Here is a 20,028-nt window from a genome sequence, read left to right as displayed (position 1 = left end):
CAGTATTGCCCCCCCCAAAATATCCTTATCTTACCAATGCCTAAAGTATATGATAAATTATGGGTGGTATGACTCATGATATGCCTATCTCTCTATAAGTTGTTAATTTGGTCTTCAAAGTGTCAGCAGACGCCCACTTCAGGCGCTTGAGGGGGAAACTGCTAATTGCTATCTAAACATCCTTGAAAGTGGACATAGACATACTGGAATACTTTTTCTCCACTCATTCTCCCTCCATTTCCACTCCAGATCAGTTCATTTTATCCACCTCAGTGCATTCTTTAATCACCACCCGAGTAAGATGAGTGCAATGTTGTCATGGAAACTTGACAAAGTGTGACAATGAGCACAAATGGTTTCAATGAGACTTGGCAGCTTAGGCAGTCCTGGGGAGAGGATAAGTAGTTATTCAAACTTCTTTCTTTTTTTAAATAGTTGTCAGAAACCTCTGCAGTGTTCGGCAGGGTACTATTAACCAAACCATTTGCAAACTCAAGATATAAATTATGACAGAAGTAAAAGGCGATGAACTGTAGACGTTCATTACTTGAAGACATCTTTCACATGCAAGCAGCAATTAAGCCGCCTGCAAAACGGGGAAAAAAAACAAAAAACTATGGAGGAGCGTTAATTTTGGTAACAGATGAGGGTGAAACAAAGGCCCAATTCTAATTTTTCTCCATGGTTCTACAACTTGGCCCTACCATGGTAGGAAAAGTCTAGTCATGCAAAGCGCAACCAACCCGATATTTTATCCCTACAAAAAAAGTGGCATCTTTTGCCCTTGCAAAAGAGGAGTAAGGGCAAGTTGTAGTGCCAAGGAGGGTTGGGGGTAACGAGTACCTGGGATTGGGCCTTAAACTAAGAGAAATAATGTTTGAAAATAAAAACCATGATGAAATATTTGAACCTAAATAAGTTAATGCTCCTCTGATGCCAAGTCTCATGCAAAAAAAAAAAACAATGGAACTATGGAAACACATCCTGTAAACAAATTTCTGGTTGGTAGAAAAGTCTCATTATGTCATTTTTAACATTAACATAGCTACAAGCAATGCATAATTATAGGAAACTAATTACATCTTGAGAATGAAGACACCGTTAGAGCTTCAACATAGTTCTGCAACCACTTAAAGCAGTCTCAAAAATGTTCCAGACAATCTAAGGTGTGGGGCTACTTCTGGTTGTGTTGTTGCCGTTTTTGGTCTTCAGCTTTGCTCTTTGCTCTACTGTGGCAAAGACTATGAGTAGAGTGGACAAATATATGGTTTATGATGGAGTGAAACAAAGTGTTAAAATGATAAACTGTCAGTTTTTTTTTTTTTAACCTTTTTATTGAGTTGACTTTTTTTCTTTGACATTTTCACCCAATCAGTATTTAACCCACATGTAGTGGTATCTCTAAAGGGTATGTGTTGTAAGGTTTTTGGATGACGGCACAAAAATCCATCGGCTTTGACTGAATGATACTGATACCCATATCCTTCCTTCTGTGTGGGGTGAGACTGACACAGACTGACATCTACCTCCTGCATAAAGACGTGTGTTCTAATCTAAGCTTCTTTGCTCTGTTTTGATAGCCAGACCTGTGGCGTGCAGATTCAAGTCCTTATCTATAAAAATGTCGGGCCTCCATGTGTTTATAAAGAAACTAAAAGTAGTAACCTTCCAAACGAAATGTAAAGGCAAGATGGCAGAATGTAGTATGAGCACTCGGCCTAAAGATTTTCCTTCGAAGAATCCACATTATTTTGGCTAAAAAGGTCTAGCCTGACCTTTAAACGACTTTGCTTTGAAGAGTCTGAGCAAATCTCAACCGCTCAGATGCACAACCAACAAAGCCAATCTTTTAAAAAATATCCAACACTTGTAACTGTCTTTCACATCTAAATTACCCTCATAGCTGCCATTAAAAAACCCATTCGAAATATTTCAGTCACAGATCACTTTAAGACTGACAAAAAGAATCAGAGGCAATTGAGGAAGCAGAAACCTTGACTTTCCTGCTTCCTCACAAATGGGAAATAGGTCTCCAAAAGAGAGGGTTCTGTCCACATTGGTCTAGAGAGTTCTACAAACTGTGAAAGGGACTAAGTGATTTTTCTTGTTCAGTTGTTCTGATGGTGGTACCCCGCAGAAAAAGGGTATCATTCAGACAAGACATTTATAGACAGGGGTTGGGGGATAGCGTGGGGGCCATTGTGGAAGTTAATTGACATATCGATACATACACACTTTACGAAAGCTCTTTCTCAACCTCTATAGCTATATCATCATCATAACATTTAAATGCTATTTGATCACACACACACACACACACACACACACACACACACACACACACACACACACACACACACACACACACACACACACATACACACACAGCATGTATTTTCTTTACCTTTTTAAAAAAAGAAAAGGAAAATAAACAACCCACCAAAATCACTGAATCAATGGGATTCCACAGTTTGTTTCCCTGCAAATAGTTGGTTGTTTAAAGGGATAATGGGAGACATGTTTCAGTGAAATGGGCTACATTAGCCTGCATGAGGACGGTCCAAAAAAAAAATCCTTGTTAATGTTTGGAACGTGTCAAATAAACCCCTTTCCACAAGCTGTGCCTACAGTTTCAGCTGTAGCCATGGAGACTATGCTGCATTCGATGTCATCACTACACAAAAATGCTTAGTGGTAGGTATCAAGGAATAATTTCAAGGCTTTTGCTTTAAATTTACACCACTCACGACCTGGTAACAATTGCTTTGCGGCCCAGTGGTTGGGGCTCTACAGTGACATCCAGTGGTCTACAATAGACCTGTACGGCACCTTTAACATAAGCACCCAACCATATAAATCCTCCTCTACATATTTGATTGGCATTAAAAAGAATTGTATCAGAACAATGTGAATGCTGGCACTGAACAATGCTGCTCTGCAGTAAAGAGAACAGTTGGCAGGAGTTCTGTTCAAGTTTGGAATTTGCAACAGGCTGTACTAAGGCGAGCCAGCCTGTTGTTATGTTGGCTAAACAGAATATCAAGGAAAAAGTTGCGTTTCTTTACACTGAAAAACAAATCAAAAGACTGAATTTGGATCAAAACTAATGCACATTTTCCTCAAAGGATCAAAGGTGTATATTTCAACAGTGACAATGATCTGAAATATACTACACATTCCTGTCCTTTTACAGCCTCACCCCTGGAGAGCAAACTCTGCTTTGTGACAGTCATCTGGTGTCAGATATGACTCGGTTGTTGTCTTTTTTAAATCAGTCCGATGACGCTTCGTGGCCATTTGTTATGCATACAGGGTTTTTGCTCAGATGGACAGATGTTAAAAATCAAAGATCGCGTCATTCTATAGAATCCATGCCTGTAGCGTTGTAAGTTCAATACTGTCACAACCTTACCATTTGAATTCATTGTAAACACATATGACTTGAGTTTCATTTTGGTCATACCTAAAACTATGTGCAATGGAAAGCTTACTCCAAATCTGTCAATGTTTAACACGTGGCTCTGTGGTGCACTCAGGTTAAAGTGGGCTCACACAAAAACACAAAGGTTTATGAGGAATGAAAGCTTCAAGCAAGTCTCATCTCTGCCTCTTATTCAAGTTACATTTCTGTATTTTCCTTTTTGACGCTAACATTCCAGTTACTTTTAAATCTTCCCGGGTTTTAAGAGCAAAATACTTAATTCCCCACAAATTTAACTTGATGAGGAGGAGATTATTGCAGCATTAGTCTAAACTGCCCTGAATAGTTCACATCAAATGAGGAAATCTTGCGTGCTGCACTGCATGAGCCACGCAGATGCCACATGCTTTGCCTTCATCCCTCCAGTGCTCTGTTCATGCATGCTCATGCTACTCTTGGCAGCTCTGAGGGACTGCTTTTAGGTTAAGAGCATTTCATTATCCAATCAAAGTTGCAATGATAGCTTAGCATTTCAGGGAATAAACACAATTTATTCACATAATATCCACATGGGGATCCTAGACACACATTTCAAAGGCACCATTAAAGGATTCTAAAATTGCAATCATGGATGGAAGCATTTGCTAAATTTGAAAGTCTATCAATCCCTCTTGAAGTCCAGAGCTTCTGTTTTTCTGCGTTTCTTTCTAAAAACTGCCCGTCTGTCAATAGATACACTTGAGCAGGGTTTCTTTTGGTATCTGACACTAACTTCCACTGAACTGAACTGTGGCAGCAGTGAATTCATGTTGCACAGTTTTATTCCAGCTACAACAAGCACAGCAGAGTCATTTGATGATTATAAGGTAGTGGGAATAGGGTGATGTCCATGCAGTTTTTTTCATTTGGTTAAATCTCTGTCGCATAAGCATTTAGATTGACAATTGTTTTTCTTTTCCAACCCAAGTTCAAGAGGAAGGTTCAAAGAAATCCTTTAATAGCAATATGTTATCCCCACACTCTCCTAGGTCTTTCTGTTTATGTATGGTGGGAGTGAGGATCAAAAGCCTTGATGAAATACGTCCTCGATCACAACTTGTTTTTGTCTCGTATAATCTCCAGCTTCCATAAACATCGCGTCTATTTTGCATGTGCTACTGTTCCCAATCTGGGTCACACAAGCAAGAGCCCAGACAGACCGAGCCACACACGTACACACCCACACACACAAACAATCACAAACGTCACCCTGTATCACAGTCATTAATAGCCTCTGCATCCAGACTATGACCAGCCAATCCTGTTATGTGTGACTGAAGACTTCAGACCATGAAAGGCCATGATTGGTCACAGCCAGTATGGCAGGAGGCGGATTAGGGATCAACATAGCAGGGTTTCTGGAATCAGACAATACATTGGTGTGTGTTGGGCAACTGTTAGTGTTGGTAACTTGTTAAAGATCAGAAGAATGCACCCTCATAAGGTCCAGGGGGAGAAATGGAAAACAGAGTAAAGAAATGAGAGATTTAGAGATCTAATTATCCTTTGAATTTAACATCTAAAGTTTGGAGCTTTTAAATCAATTGTCTAAAAGTGGAATTTGGACTTTGTTTACTTTAGCTCGCCCTCTTTCCTAATTTCTCTCCTAATTGGACCTGTGGCACCTACACCTGCAAGCAAGGCTGCACATGATTTAAAATGAATTCCTTCTAGCCTGCAGAGCAGATCTATCGCATACTTCCTTTGAGTGGTGCCTAAGACCAATAACAGCAGAAAAATGGTTCAACGTCAGGAATGTAGTATCTGATAAAACCCTTTTCTGTAAAAATCCATTCGTAAGTGGAATTTGCTTCAACTTGGTCACAGATTGCATGACCCTTGGAAAGCCAACAGGTTCTAAACCACTGCATAAGGTCAAGGTTTAACCTGGCGTCAGCTATCCACTGCTGCCATGAAAGCAGATTATGCTTCTTTTAATGCTTTTTTCAAACCCTGTAAGCAAATCTGGGATCTTTTAAATTGTTCGAGATTTAGATAAACGAGGTGTAAAAAGGTTGAGAGGTTGCAAGAAAAGCCAGTACACAGGAGGTTTTGCTCAGTGATTCACATAAAGATGTAAATGATTTAGTACTTTACAAAAATGTAAATAATTGAGCACTGTTTCTTTCAGTGTCCTAATTCCAAAAGTAGGTGATATTCAGGGGCTACTGATACCGTTTTCCCTAAAAACAAGGTAAAACCCCCATTTTTCTGTTATGTCCATGGAAGTACAAGTTAGATCAAATTTCCATTTTGAATTTTGACCAGATAAGGTTTATTTGGTCCTGAGATGTGACATTATAAACCCCGACGGGCAGATATCATGTTTGCACTCAGTCGCAGATGCTTTTCCCTCTTTCGCTTGGTTCTAACATTTTGCCCCGTTTGCTATTTTCTGCCTCCTGTGAGTTAAGGGAGAATTGGAACAGCCAGATCATAAAGTGACACACACACATTGTATGCTGATTATGTAAGCCAGGTCAATGGGGATGACCTACTTTTTGGTTCTGCATCGTGGGCTGCCACAGTCTCTCTAATCAAATCACCAAATGGACCTGTGCGTCCAAATGTGTTTTTATGAGGGTTACGTCGCTTTTGGATGTCTTACCGTACGGATTGCAGAGGGATTTTATGTCATTTATTGAAAGTGATCTGGCACACTGCACTGCCAGGGAGAAGTGTATATTTCCACTCAATTTACCAGGCTGGTTGAAATATTCATTTTCCTGAAAAGTTCAAATGAAATGCAAAGTTTAAAGAGAACTCACCACTCCAAATCGACCAACTTTTAGTCGGACGAACCTGAGTCATGGTTAGAGCCACAATTAATGATGAAATAACAGCACCACGGCATTATGGAGGGGCTTCATGTATTATGCACACTGCAGACCCCTGCCGCCCACATCCTTCATCCATTTCACAGAACACAGACTATCTAGCCTCTGTTTTTGTCCACGTTATGCTCTTGTCGAATCAGTTTTTAGAAAATGGACAGAAAGAGTACCCATGAAAATTTTAGCAGCATAAACTATAAGTGGTAGGGGAAGTTGCTACCTTCATGGATCCAAAGTTAATTAAAGATTTAGAGGTAGGGCTCAGACTAATGGGGGAGATGGCCTCGATATAAACAGGGAGAGAAATCGAAAGTTGAAGAAAGTTTCATTTCTGGAGGGTCTTCTTTTGCCATTGTTCTCATTTGATCTCATTTGTTTTTCGACAAAGTAATGAAAATGAGGGTTGATTTTTAAACTAACTGAATAACTGAAAACTTAAAAGATATGCCACTGCAAAAGGTTATGTCCTGACATTTAGATCAGAGACTATATAGAAGTTGTTGTTAAATACAAAAAGCAGACATTCAAGGCATCAAGACGATGACATTTGTACTCCTCAAACTGGAAAAGTAGCATTTCAGACTTTATTTCACACTTCTATGAAAGAGAGAAAGGTGGAGACATGACAGATAGGAACAGAAAAAAAGGCCTGTGTGTGTCAGTTTCATTCCTTTGAAATGAGAAGCATCGCTACCTCTGCCTCCTCGAAGCATCATACTGTGTGGAAAAGGTCATGAGGATTACATCCACCTCCAGACGTTCACAGAAATGTTAACTGCTTCTGTCAAGTTTGACACCAAGCTGGGCTCGAGCAAAATTGTTATTTTCAAGTATTCATATTTATTACACTGTTTCCAAATGATTTCAGATTTGGATATAAAGTGGGTGATATTTGTTTCTTACTTAAAATTAAAAAACTGTGATTACTTCAAAACCTGTTTAGAGTGAAGTCAGCTTAAAGTGATAGTTCGGAGTAGATTCTCCCTGGGGTCATTTGAACCGTGACATCCAGCCAAGTAGCCCACCCGAAGTTTTTCCGATCTTGGCCGAACATCAGCCGAGTTACTGAGTTATCCCGAATAGCTTAGTGCAAGCGCTATCGGACCCTGGCAGTATCTCCAAAATTACCACACTAAATTCACATGCCATGACACCAAACCTCTAACGTAGTACAAATATGGTACTCAACATCAACATCTAATTGTTTAAAATTAAACGTTGTAAAAGGTTCCTGTACATGCACATTTAATGGCTGCATTTGACATGTTGTCGTGCTAATAGCTAACGGTACAGATCTCAAACAAACAACGTCATCGTGCATTGTAAATTTAGGAAACATTTTCTAGTTTTGATCTACATATGAGGAGAAAGGCTTTTATGAGGACCTCTGTTATGTGTTTTGATGTTGCTAGCAGCTGTAAAGATGCAAACGTTAGTCTCACACCCAGAGCTTAGACTGTGGCACTAAGGAAATGCCACACACAGAGTCATATGAAGGTTTGTCATAAACATATGCCTTAACAATTAAGCTCTGAAACCAACTGCAAATGTTGTGGTTTACTTTTAACATATTGCTACAAGTTATTCTTACTATGTGGCTTTAGGCCACTGCGGTCTGGTTTTGTGTAAAGACATTTCTAATTTGAACTGAAGAGGAGAAGAAGAACACATAAACAAACAGTACATATACTTTACTCATAGTTCACAATATGCGCGTCAAATCATGTATGTTGTGTGTCATTGCAAGTCATTATGGCAGAAAAATAGAACTCATATTCCTAACAATTTCTACTAGATAAGAAAGATAATTTTTGCTCATATGCAGAAGCTGCGGGGCAAAGGAAGGATTCTTTCACCCCTCATTCAGCCTTGTATTGCCCCCCACTGAAGGCCATTGGTACTGACATTTCAGAGGTGCCAGCGCAGCAGCAGCCTTTCACACGCAGTGGCAACTCAGACAATTATGGGGCACAAAGTGATGGTGGGAAAAATAAACAATGTACAATTTGACGAAATTCTGCTTCTTCTGTGAATGGCCTTTTTCCTCAATCACATCCTCGCTTCCTCTTCTCCCCCCCTTAGTATTCAACCCCATGTCTTTGCTCCTAACTCTGGTCTTTCTCTGCTTTGTGCTCCATCACCTTATTGCGTGGTTCAACAGTGTCACCTATGGTGTGCTTAGAGGCATTTCACCCAGTCCTATCTGTTATTGTCAGTTTGAGCATTTATGGTTTTCTATGTAGGCAAACATTTTGGCTTGGGTTTTTCTCAGAATGAAACTAATTGGTTTTTAACCTGTCGTGTCATCTGGTTCCCTTGCTGTCAAGAAATAAGCTATCACACTGTCATCACAGTGCAAAGTCCCTGAGTTTGTCAGGATTTCTTCCCCCCGCCCCCTCTTTATCCCTCCTGTAATGCTGTCTGCTGTTCACATCATTCGGCTGACACCAGAAGGCATAAATGTGTGTCCCTCGAACTTTCCACCTGAAATGTACTTGATCACTGCACCACAATTCACTTTGGATTATGTGAACAACCTACATGCTACGGTATCTTTGTTAATAAGCTTATGGCTACTTTCATTTGGAATATTGAAAGCACCTTCTCTTGATGAGGATAGGGATTTGGATTAAAAAGGAATTAACTTTTTTAACGTTAGGTTAATACAATGCTCGCTTGATTATATTGAATGATTCCCATTTAAGTATATCAGTTACAGCGTAACCTGTAAACTGATTGACATTGCTTTTTCCTTTTAGATTATTAAGATGCAAAAGAGAAATTGATTTATTGTGTCCATGAAGGTGCTCAGCGCAGCAGACGGCTGTTAGTCTTGGCCTTCCATTTGCTGTTAATACTGTCGATTTACTGGTGGAACAGATTACAGTATACACAGTTGTATACGAAACTCTTCACCGTTCAATTCAAGCTACTCATCCCAAACTTAAATTGGTCATTTAGCTCAAGCACTTCTTCAAATCTGCATTGATTCAATTTCATGCTTACCCAGGGAAACCCTTTCCTTGTCCTGAAGAGCCCAGTCGACCAAAAGGCTTAATGAAACACAACTTTCTTTGATATACTCTGCTCCTGATCACTTTAAAGTTTAAGTTGGCACAACAAGACACATTTCTGTGGTTATGTAAACACCTCAGGTGGGCTCATTTGAATTTGTGGGAATATGAGTATATAGATGTGGATGAACATGGAGAGATGTAAGTGAAAGACTGAATGCATGTCTGAGGATTTTTTTTCAACAATCTTTATTTCAACAAAATCTTCCAGAAATAAGATATCAAGATTGCTCGACTCAGTTTACTTTTTTGGTAACAAAGTCTAAAAGTATTCTTCACGCACATCCTTCTCCCTTTGATCCATTATCTTACTGTAGTTCATCAGCACAAATGACTGTTATCTGCCCTCAAATACCACAGGCGCTAAAAACTGCTTACACTACAGAGAGCTAAAGCACAGAGTTTATCTGCAGCACTTGTTCTCTCTTTGAGGATGAGAGGAAACCGTGCTTAAAGGCTGATAGATAATGAACAGATCCTGAGAGCAGCAGTCTACACTGAAGCGACCGAAGCCTTAATCTCGGTCAACAGTGACATCTGGTGAAAATGCCACTCACTGAAGATACAAGCTTTTCCTGCTTTATTCAGGAAACAGGAGCACTGGTGATGTAACTGATGTTGGTGTTCAGCAGCATGTCCTTTAGGAGGTCTCTTCCTGTCCACAAACCTCACCTCTACAAAAGTGCCAGGGCACTTATTCTCCATGTTGCCCTCCACAGTGCTGCACCGATTGTGCTCAAAACGGTTGCCCTGGATTTGATGAAGTCATAGTGTATACTGCAGCGATGTGATCTGAAATCCATATATCAGAAGAAATCCGCTTTTCAAAGCACCTCTAAATGTGATCTGGATCCAATTTTTTTTTGTGGGGTCTCCCACTGCTCCATGAACTGCCAAAAAACCTGTACTGTGCAATTTTGCTTCTCACAGAAACTACGCCTAATTCATACAAATGGAAATGAATTAATTATTTAGCATTTTAGTTTAAAGAGCAGAAAATAAATTGGCTCATGTTCTAAAATCTATTCTTTCCAAACCAAAATGATCAGTGAATTTTATGACAAAAATAGATAGTTGACCTTTAAAAGAGTGAGAAAATAGCACTGTGCAAAAGTCTCGTGCAACCCATCATTCTTTGTATTTTGTTTTCAAGCAGCCAGATCCTTTTGTGATCCTTAGTGGTCTTGAGCAATAGGGTTTTATGAAGATTTTTGCTGCACAGTGGCTGTCATTTATTTCCAGTCCAGCCCTCGCGTCTGACCTTTTTGTAAGCAATGTGCTTTGGTTTCGTTCTTTTGGTCTTAACACTAGCCTATGAAAAGCATAAACAAAGACTAAAATGATGAACCAGTCGACAACGCAACTTTGCAAAGAACCCATTCCAAGTGGTATCTCAACACAAATTTTTACTGGCAGCCTGTTGCAAAAGCAAAAAAAAGGAGGAAACTTGAAAAGTAGAGGACAAATTAATTTATATCAGGCCTAAAAATAAATAAATAAATATCTAAAGCAGATGAACGGTACCTGAAAGTGATGTCCTTAAGAAAGAGGAACCTTCAGTTGATCCATCCATGATCACTGAAGCCTCATCGGAAAGCATCTGTTTTTGCCTTATACACTGCATTTATAGCGATTCAAAAAAAGCTGCACCCATTTTCCTGACAAAAAATATAAAGAATTGACAGATGGATTAAGCCGTATGCTAAGTTCTGTTCGCGCTGCCATCGAATCTTTGAGCCTGTTGGCTCATGATCTCACCTTATGTGTTATATCACAATCATTTCTTTCCTTCAGAGTCTTTTGGAATAATTGGAATTCACACACAGTGGTGTTTTAAAATTTACTTTAAATTTAGTTTACATCTCTTCATAAGCACGAGGCACGCTAAAAAGCCGAATCATTGCTTTCAGAGCTTGTTCTCTTTCTCGAGAACAAACAAAAGCACTCTTGTTGAGCTCATTCTTCAATAAAAACATAAACATGCTCTTTTCAGCATGCGCATCACTGAATCTCAAGGCCCAGGAGACACCCTGCCAGCACAAACCCTCAGACACAAATAAAGAGTCAGCCTCTCCGCAGACGGAATAAGTTGACATGTGCACTAATTACTAACTGACTACAGCTGTGGCTGCAGCTGTCTCTGCTGCACCACATTTAGTTTCCACCTCCATACTAATATTAATGCAAAAAAAAACAACAGCTACATTGTATCTGTATTTTAACTCAAGTTCAAACCCCGAGCTGGAAATTGGTCTCAAGTACCTGTTTAAAGTCATACTTTGCAGTTAATTATGTAGTAGTACTGATTTCCAATATGCTACAGCAGCTGAGAAAGCACATAAAAATGATCACTCACTGCTGCTATTGCAAGTCAATTACAGTGAGTTAGTGAGTAGTGTGCAGTTACTTTTCCAGGCTTGTGGCAACACAGTTTTAAGGACATCCTGACAAACTCTTCCTTGAAGCTTTAATGTCATGGCAGCACAAATTCTGCTGCAAGATGGCAATCTTATGAATCAAAGCACAGCCAAAACTAAAGTGTCGCTGCCTGCAGCTGCACAGTCTGTAAAAATGAGTTATCATTAAAGGGCAAAAATGGGTCAACAGCATCTTTTCTTTCAATACTGATGGAGAGTGATGCTGTACACACTTTGGCTTAGAAGATTAGATTGAATAGATCTAGGTGGTTGGGTATTGGTGGGACTGAAACCATCTCCTGTTGGGTTTTCAAACCAGCCGTCATTTTTTAAGTCCATTAAGTGGTCTGCTCCATTGAGATATAAGTCCATCCCAAGAAAGCAGTGGAAAGTAAGCCATTTCACACCATTTAATCATAAATCCCTGTGCTTTCTATTCTCCCTTCCTTTCTCTGTTCTCCTCCTTCAACCCTTCTGTCTCTGGCCTCCAGACAACTGAGCGGCTCTTCTGGATTTCGCTGACGCTGCGCCTTGTCCCGCCTGGCCTCTTCTGAGCAGGATGGACACTCTGGAGTCAGAGCTGACCTGCCCAATCTGCCTGGAGCTCTTTGAAGACCCTCTGCTGCTCCCCTGTGCTCACAGCCTGTGCTTTGGCTGCGCCCACCGAATTCTCGTATCCCACTGCGCCACCAACGAGTCCGTTCAGAGCATCGGCGCTTTCCAGTGCCCCACTTGTAGATATGTAATTTCCTTGAGTCCGGAGCGTGGACTAGAAGGACTTAAGAGAAACGTGACCTTGCAGAACATCATTGATCGGGTTCAGCGAGCCTCATCCTCAGCTGGACTCCCTTTACCACTGCCGTTGCCTGCCCCACACAGCGGGCCCAACTCTCCCTGTGAGGAAGGCAGCAACCGGCTGGCACTGGTTCCCCTCAGCGCCGCAATGTCCAGCCCAGGCACGCCCCCGGAGCCGGTCCAGTGCCAGTTCTGTGAGCAGGACCCGCCGCAAGACGCTGTTAAGACATGTGTGACATGCGAGGTGTCATATTGCGACGAGTGCCTCAAAGCAACGCACCCTAACAAGAAGCCATTCACAGGTCACCGGCTCATCGAGCCAATGCCCGACTCTCACCTCAGAGGGCTCCAGTGCCTGGAGCATGAGGAGGAGAAGGTCAACATGTACTGTGTCAGCGATGATCAGCTGATCTGCTCGCTGTGTAAACTGGTTGGAAGGCACAGGGACCATCAAGTGGCAGCACTGAGTGACCGCTATGAGAAACTCAAGGTAAGCACACCAGTTAATGGGGATTTTTCTTCTTCAAGTTTACTTCAAATTACTACAAAGCAATTTAACACATGCAATCTTAGAAACCTGTCATTTTTCATATTGTGGTCTCATTAAAACCTGCTGCCGTTTTCAGGGAGATTTTGATCTCCTGTATGGTGACAGATACGGAAAAAGACCCTCCAACGTTCTTTATCTCACACATATAATGAATTTTAAACTTTAATTTGATTCTTCTCTGAAGGATGAAATTTCCTATTATCCTTTCCTAGGTATCTAACTCGATTATCAAGTGAGATTTCATAATTGCATGCTGACTTATTATCTCCCCTGAATAATTAAGCAATTAGCATAATTACTGCACCATGCCAGTGAGCCAGATATTCAGAGGCGGGCACGCAGTGAATATGGGGAGTGTCATTAATGATGAGGCACAGTATCTTTGGTGGGGTTCCAGGTTAACGAGCGCCACTTGCCTGCTGGCTGCAGGTGTGCTCAATTGAGCACGACTACGACAGCGTGTTCGTCATGGCCATAGCGGCAGTTTGTGTGAGTGTATATGCATGTGCAGTCGAGAAGTAAATATGACTTTGTGTTGACAAGATATTTTTCTTTTTAAACGTGTTCATTCGTGAGGGACTGATGGAGATGACATAAAATGATCCGTCACACAAATCTATCAGGCTGACACGCAGCATAGCTGTGGCAGCAAAGGCAAGAAGTGAAACTGACAAAGAGAAGAAAAAGAATGCCGATTCATCACAGCGTGTGGTCTTATTGTAAATAATTAAATGTCATCCAAGCATCAAGATTCTAAAAAAAAGTTACAATTCTGACAGAAATGTATTCATTCATTTATATACTATTCATGTTTGAAAACACATATCTATCTAATAATACTTGATTTTAATGATGCAAGTAGCATGAAACAACTATTCCTAATGACGGATTTTCCTTTTTTCACTGAACCAAATGATGTTTTAGCTATCTTTTCCAAATATTAAGTAACTAGCAAAGGGATTCATCCATCCATCCACCCATTATCTATACCGCTGAATCCGTCGGTCGGGTCGCGGGGGGGCTGGAGCCTATCCCAGCAGTCCAAAGGGATTCATGCATATTGATATTCACTTTCCAACAGAACTTTTCCATGTGACACTTTAGATGGAATACTTCATATACACCAGTCATTCTGTTTTGACACGGGTCACTGTACCTCGTGAGGGCACAGCGAGCAGATGGGAAAACAAAGCCCATATGAGTGCTTCATTAACTCTAGAGCATACTCTCTTTGTCTTTCTTACACACTTACACAAAAGCACATGCATATCCAGACATGTATGCCTGCACACACATGCACAACCCCCCCCCCCCTTTGCAGTAATCTGAAGAAACACTCTCACACACGTGGGAAACGTTTCCTTTGTCACACACAGGAAAACTAACAAGCACCTTTCAGCGAAAAATGAGGGGGGGTTTGGACCACCTGTTTGGCCCTTGAGCCAGCCAGCTGGCACGGGTCGATACAAAGCATGGGTTAAGAGTCTTTTAGCCCCAAAGTGACCCAGGGCAGCAGAAGGAATCACAAGCAGCTTACTATATTTATATATATATATATGAATATATATTTTTTATATATATATAAAAACACATACATGCATATCAAGACTATTGTGCTCGTCAACACATTTGCTTCAGCAAATTTGGAGACCCTGACAGGTTCGAGCTCACCAGTTTTTGCCCAGATCTGCTTAATTTGACCTATGCAATTTCCAAGGGGGGGGGGGGGGGGGGGGCAGAATATCAGATGATTGGACGGTTTCCTTTTTTCAGTGGTGGTGTGTGTCTGATAAGAGCCATGGAGGTTATTGTGGGAACACCCATCCTTTTTCAGAGATAAAATTACCCCAGTCACAGGAAATTGATGGAGGAGGCAGTTGGGAATAAGTCCTTGGCTCAGGGTCTGAGCAGAAAGAACCCTGAGGATAAAAGATGGAAGTTGCTGTTTGCATGTGCCAAGCTTGGTTTCGAATCACAAATTTGCTGTGTTTCGTAATGACCCCTTTTCTTTAATAAATGGCCATCTAGCATTGAAACAACATATTTTGGTTTGACAAGGGTTTTTATACACATTAAACAAGATCGTTAGATCTCATTTGCAAACTGCCAACATACACAACAGTTTGCTGTTTCATTCATCTTTTATACCATAAGAAATAGTAGTAAGCTTTTTCTAGAGGGTCTCAGTCTTGACTGTGAAAAATTATCCATAAATCTTATTATTAGAGTTATAGCAAAAACACTTTTTGACCTCCAGATGTGATAAGTGTATTTTCTACTATGTCAGGACATTATGACATCACACCCATCAGTCCTTGGGATCAGGGGTGTAAAAAAATATATATATATATTCAAGTATTAGTTATTCTTTAATGCCTCTGCTTTCATTTTTCTTTAGTTTTTCACCTCCTGAACAATGCAGACAAACTGCAAGAACAACAACATATCATCACCTTTTCAAAGCTGATATGGTGTTAGCAACAGTTTCTTATTCACACATCTGGCATGTGTTGCAGAAGAGCAAAGTTGGCATTCATTTAGAAGGGTTTGTGCCCTCTTGACAAATCTAAACTGAATATTTACTCCCAATTTTCAGCTTTACTTTGTTTTCCACCACTTCTTTGCAGAAGCAACTTCTCCTTTTGTCGCTAATGATTCATATTCTTGATAGATAGATTAATTAGCTTCATTGGTTTGTTGTGTTTGACAGTTTTAAAAAAAAAACCTCGTGTCCCTACAAGAGCTTCCTGCTGCTAGTGGATACAGAACTGATGAGCCTATTAAGACTGAGACTAAACAATGTTGTTCTGAGAAAATTTGATAACTAAAACATTTAGCTGCGTTGTCAAACATGACCAAACATGGACTGAGACGGCCACTTAAACCGAAACCAAAGCGAGAAAAAAAGCAGTCGAGTGGAAATGTAGTTCTTCAAGGTAATTTTCCCTCAGCCATCTATTCGAATAACCTTTTCACTTATTCATAAGTGGACTATTCAGAATATTTGACATTGAGATGTCAGAGACACACTGAAGCATGCATTGTGCAAGACACCATGGGCTTTGACCACATTATTTGACACTCTGGGAATAAGAACAGGTTGTTCATCCCTATGAGTCATCTCATTGACATAGATTTATCCATGTCATCAATTGATAAAATGAAAATATTGCTCATAGCAGCTTTGAAGCTGATGATTCATCAGCTTGATTCTTTTAAGACTGGAAACGCTAAACAAAGTTGGAAAGGCCAGTCCCATCTCAAAGCATTTAGGATTTCCTGGAGAGTTGATTCTTAAGAACAGGTGAAGAAAATGCATTCCTTGTAAACTTTCTGTGCATCGTGTAGAACTCACAGCTTTCTCTTCTCTCCTTTTGTGCTCAATGTTCCTTTTGCCTGGATCTTTTCACGTCTCTCCACCACACACAAACATACACACACTTTATCTTTTTTCTTAGTTTCCGCACAACAATGGTCCTTTCTCGATGGCTAAGCTTTTGGATCAGATCTCCCTTTTTTTTTTTTAAAGACTTTTGTCCATTTCTCCAAGTCCAAGTGAAGAGCTTATTCTTATAAAACTGGGTGTAAAACAAACAGACCAGTGCTCTTTATGAAAAAGAGAACATACATTCTTATAATGATAAGAGATACAGTATATCTCAGTATACAGTATAGATGTGGTTAAATATAGATGGGTATAAGAAATAAACAATATTTTCCAGCCCACTTTTTTTTGCTCCGTATTTGTTTCACAGCTTCCATCCTCGCCATGTGACTGAGGCTTCTTTTATCCCTCCCCAGTGCATACCAGAAACAGGGAAACGAATGGAGTGAAATTCTGGCAGGGATCGACACAATGCCGCTCTGTGTCATGATAAATCTTGAAAAGGTGAAAGCCTTGTGAAGTTTTGAGATCAGTTGCGTGCCTGCCTCTGTGTGTGATCCCAGTGAATAAATTCTTAGCTTATCAGCACTGCTCCAGGGTGATTTTGAGTTCTCTCGCCGCATACACCCAAAGCTATTTCACCACACATCAACAGTCACAAACAACAGAGGAGAATCATTCTCTCAAAAAATGATAGAGAATGTTAAGAAGACATATCAAAGTGGGTACGAGTGAAATTCATACAGCCACACAGTTTATCTTTAAGCTGGAGGATGTTAGGATTAAATGAACGGGTACAGTTTCCCTCACTTTCAAAGAGCAGATGCCTGTTGGGAAGTAGATGTATGGGGATCTGAACTTCCTGCTGATTAAGAGCAGATGCTGTTGAAGTAACCTATTTTACTTTAAAAAAAAGAAATAAATAAAAAAAGTTTCCGGCTTACACTTTAAGCGATGTTACATCTTACAGCCATGACTGATCCGAGACTGAGGGCTTCACCACTTTTTCGTCAAAGAAAGGAACAATTTAAAACGATTTTTTTTAACAGTGGTGGAAAAAGTAATCAGCCAAGACCTCTGCGGTATGCTGAAGTACTTCAGAATAAAAACTACAAGCTCTCTGCACAGATGACTTTACACCACTGATTTCAGGTTTTGGTACAAACGTACATGCCTTAATTCTGCATTTAAATATCATGATACCAAGATGGATTATCTGAGCAGAGATTAACTGTATGCAGAGATGTTTTTTTTTTTTTTTTTTCAAATCTGGCATTAAAAAAGGAGGTCGGTCAGATAAAGAGAGAGAGACAGTACTGATAAACCAGCAGGGTGATTGACAGGTGATCAAACGGATGGGGCAGGCAGGCCGTTCGGCTCCGAGAGATAAATACTAACTGGCAACATGGACACTGCAGCTGTGTGTTAACCTCCAACTGTCCAAAGCTGTCCACAAAAAAAACATGCACAAATGAGACATTCACAGTAGGCTTCAGTTTTTATATCTCTTCTGTGGTGAGTATATGCCACAGTGTATTTAAATAACTGCTTGTAGTTGAGCTCACTGTACAGTATAAGCGTAACAGCACAATCTACTGAATTATAGTGATTTTTGTCCTCCACAATTAAGAAGGTCAGGTTATCTTCATGTTAACTGAGGTTAGAAATAACAACAGTGTCACACTCTTATTCAAGCAGACCTCTATACTGCTTTTGTGTGTCATCTGCGTATTAAGGTCATCCATTAAGCCCCTAGCACCACCATAACGCACACACAGACAAAAACGCACAAATCCCACCATCTCTTGTCATGTTTACTGCTGTTGTTCATTCAATACCCCCTCTGGGTATAGCCTTTCACTCCTCACTGTAACATCAGGACGGGCTTGTTTACACCGCTGCTCAAAAGTGGTTAAGCTTGCTGTTGTGGAGAAAGCATTTCCCAAAAATATGCGTTCTGGCTTTGCTGCTCTGTGAAACGGTTTCGCAAGCATGCTTGAAATCTCTGCTTTCATCAACCATAAGCGTAAACTGGGCACAAAAACTGTTTTGAGCGGATAGTGGAAACGAGTCATCAGAACAACTAAATCACGCTCGGTTTGGCAATAATGTGAAACATGAAAGTAAGGGCGACAGACTGTGCCCTGCCATATGAAAAGGAGCTAAAAAAAAAAAAAAAAAGTAAAGGGGGATGGAAGAGGGAAAAAAATGATGGGAGGAGCGTTAAGGGACTGCACTGACGTGCTGTCACCTGTTTGCCGGTTCGTTTGCCCTGAGCGCTGCTGTGCGCTCTCATAGGGAAAGCTTTTGATGCCTGATTTGTCGCTTGGCTGGGCTTGCGCTTGGCTTGGTGCTCAGCAGAGTGGCTGTCCCAGTCACATCCTCTCCTCGAGTAGGATCCGCTGTCAGAGGCTCAGTCGGGGCAGGATGAGGAGGCAGTACAGGGATGAGGGGTATTACCCTCGCTCAGAGGTGCGTGGGCACGAAATGCACCTCCAAAAGTTCTGCACATCCTGGGAATGCTTGTGTATGAGAAGAGTTGGAGGAAAACCATTGTTTCTGTGAAGAGTTGGACAGTTTTGCTCTTAGCCTTTTTCTAGAATGTAGCGTTTTTATTGTGGTGTACGTCTGATGCATGCTATTTGGCTTGTGTCAGAGTTGAAACTTTCTGCATTTTTGTCATTTTTTTTAATTTCCAGCTCTGTGTCCACTGTCTCTTTGCATCTATGTTTATGATATTTTTTTGTATTCCTTTTTACTCTCTTACATTTTGCATCGTCTCACTTTTGTGTTTTCCACAGCAAGCCCTGGACTCCAACCTAAGTAATTTGATCAAGAGGAACAACGAGCTGGAGTCTCTTATGGGGAAACTGATCCAGACTTGCCAGCATGTAGAGGTGAGTCCCGGTGGCCCTGTGGGGTCAACCACTGACCTTAGAGAATTTGTAAAATTTGCTTTGGTGAATGTACAAAACCCCAGATTAACATTTCATGACTGAAGCCTGATGATTGTCTCTTGTGATTGTGCCATATCTCCTGTCAGACTTGTATTGTGACTCATGACAAGTTCAGCATTTTTTAGCTTAGCAGGAAGCAGAGCTCGGCTAGTAAAAACATTGCAAAATGCTGAATATATGGCTGCGTTTGCAATAGAGGAGTTTGTTCCCTCAAAGTTCCATTTGTAATTGGTTTCTGAATTGCTAGTTCATCAAAAGTTATTCAAATTTCTGAGAATTTAAAAACTAAAAGATTGATAGATTACATAAATGCTAGTGTTTGTAAGCGTAAAGTGTCTTTATTTTCTTGATTTAAGTGTTTTAGTGTACAACTTCTGATTGAATTGTTATTAAAGTATGGGATTGAATTATAATCCCAGTATCATATGCAACATCCTAAACTATAAATAAGCATACATTTTTTTTATCATTCATTATTACAAATCATCTAACAAATCTGAACAGGAATTAGTAGCAAATCGTGTGGGTGTTTGCGTGTTTTTAGCTCTCCTTTAGC

The 20,028-nt window shown here is 40.4% G+C and overlaps 1 protein-coding gene across 2 annotated transcripts in view; it reads left to right on the top strand.

Moving 5' to 3' along the window:
• The window catches only part of LOC142391800 (E3 ubiquitin-protein ligase Midline-1-like), a 56,519-nt gene that overhangs the window by 23,449 nt on the left and 13,042 nt on the right, over positions 1-20,028 (top strand). For both annotated transcript variants that reach the window (XM_075477874.1, XM_075477873.1), the window contains exons 2-3: positions 12,277-13,070; positions 19,317-19,412. In XM_075477874.1, the coding sequence (XP_075333989.1) occupies positions 12,345-13,070; positions 19,317-19,412 (822 nt within the window). In that variant the 5' untranslated portion in view covers positions 12,277-12,344. The remainder of the gene's footprint in view (positions 1-12,276; positions 13,071-19,316; positions 19,413-20,028) is intronic.

This window comes from Odontesthes bonariensis, chromosome 11 (genome assembly GCF_027942865.1).
Source record: "Odontesthes bonariensis isolate fOdoBon6 chromosome 11, fOdoBon6.hap1, whole genome shotgun sequence".
NCBI classification, from domain to species: domain Eukaryota; kingdom Metazoa; phylum Chordata; class Actinopteri; order Atheriniformes; family Atherinopsidae; genus Odontesthes; species Odontesthes bonariensis.
Note: the sequence above shows the minus strand (reverse complement) of the source record. Positions and strands in the feature narration are given on the sequence as shown.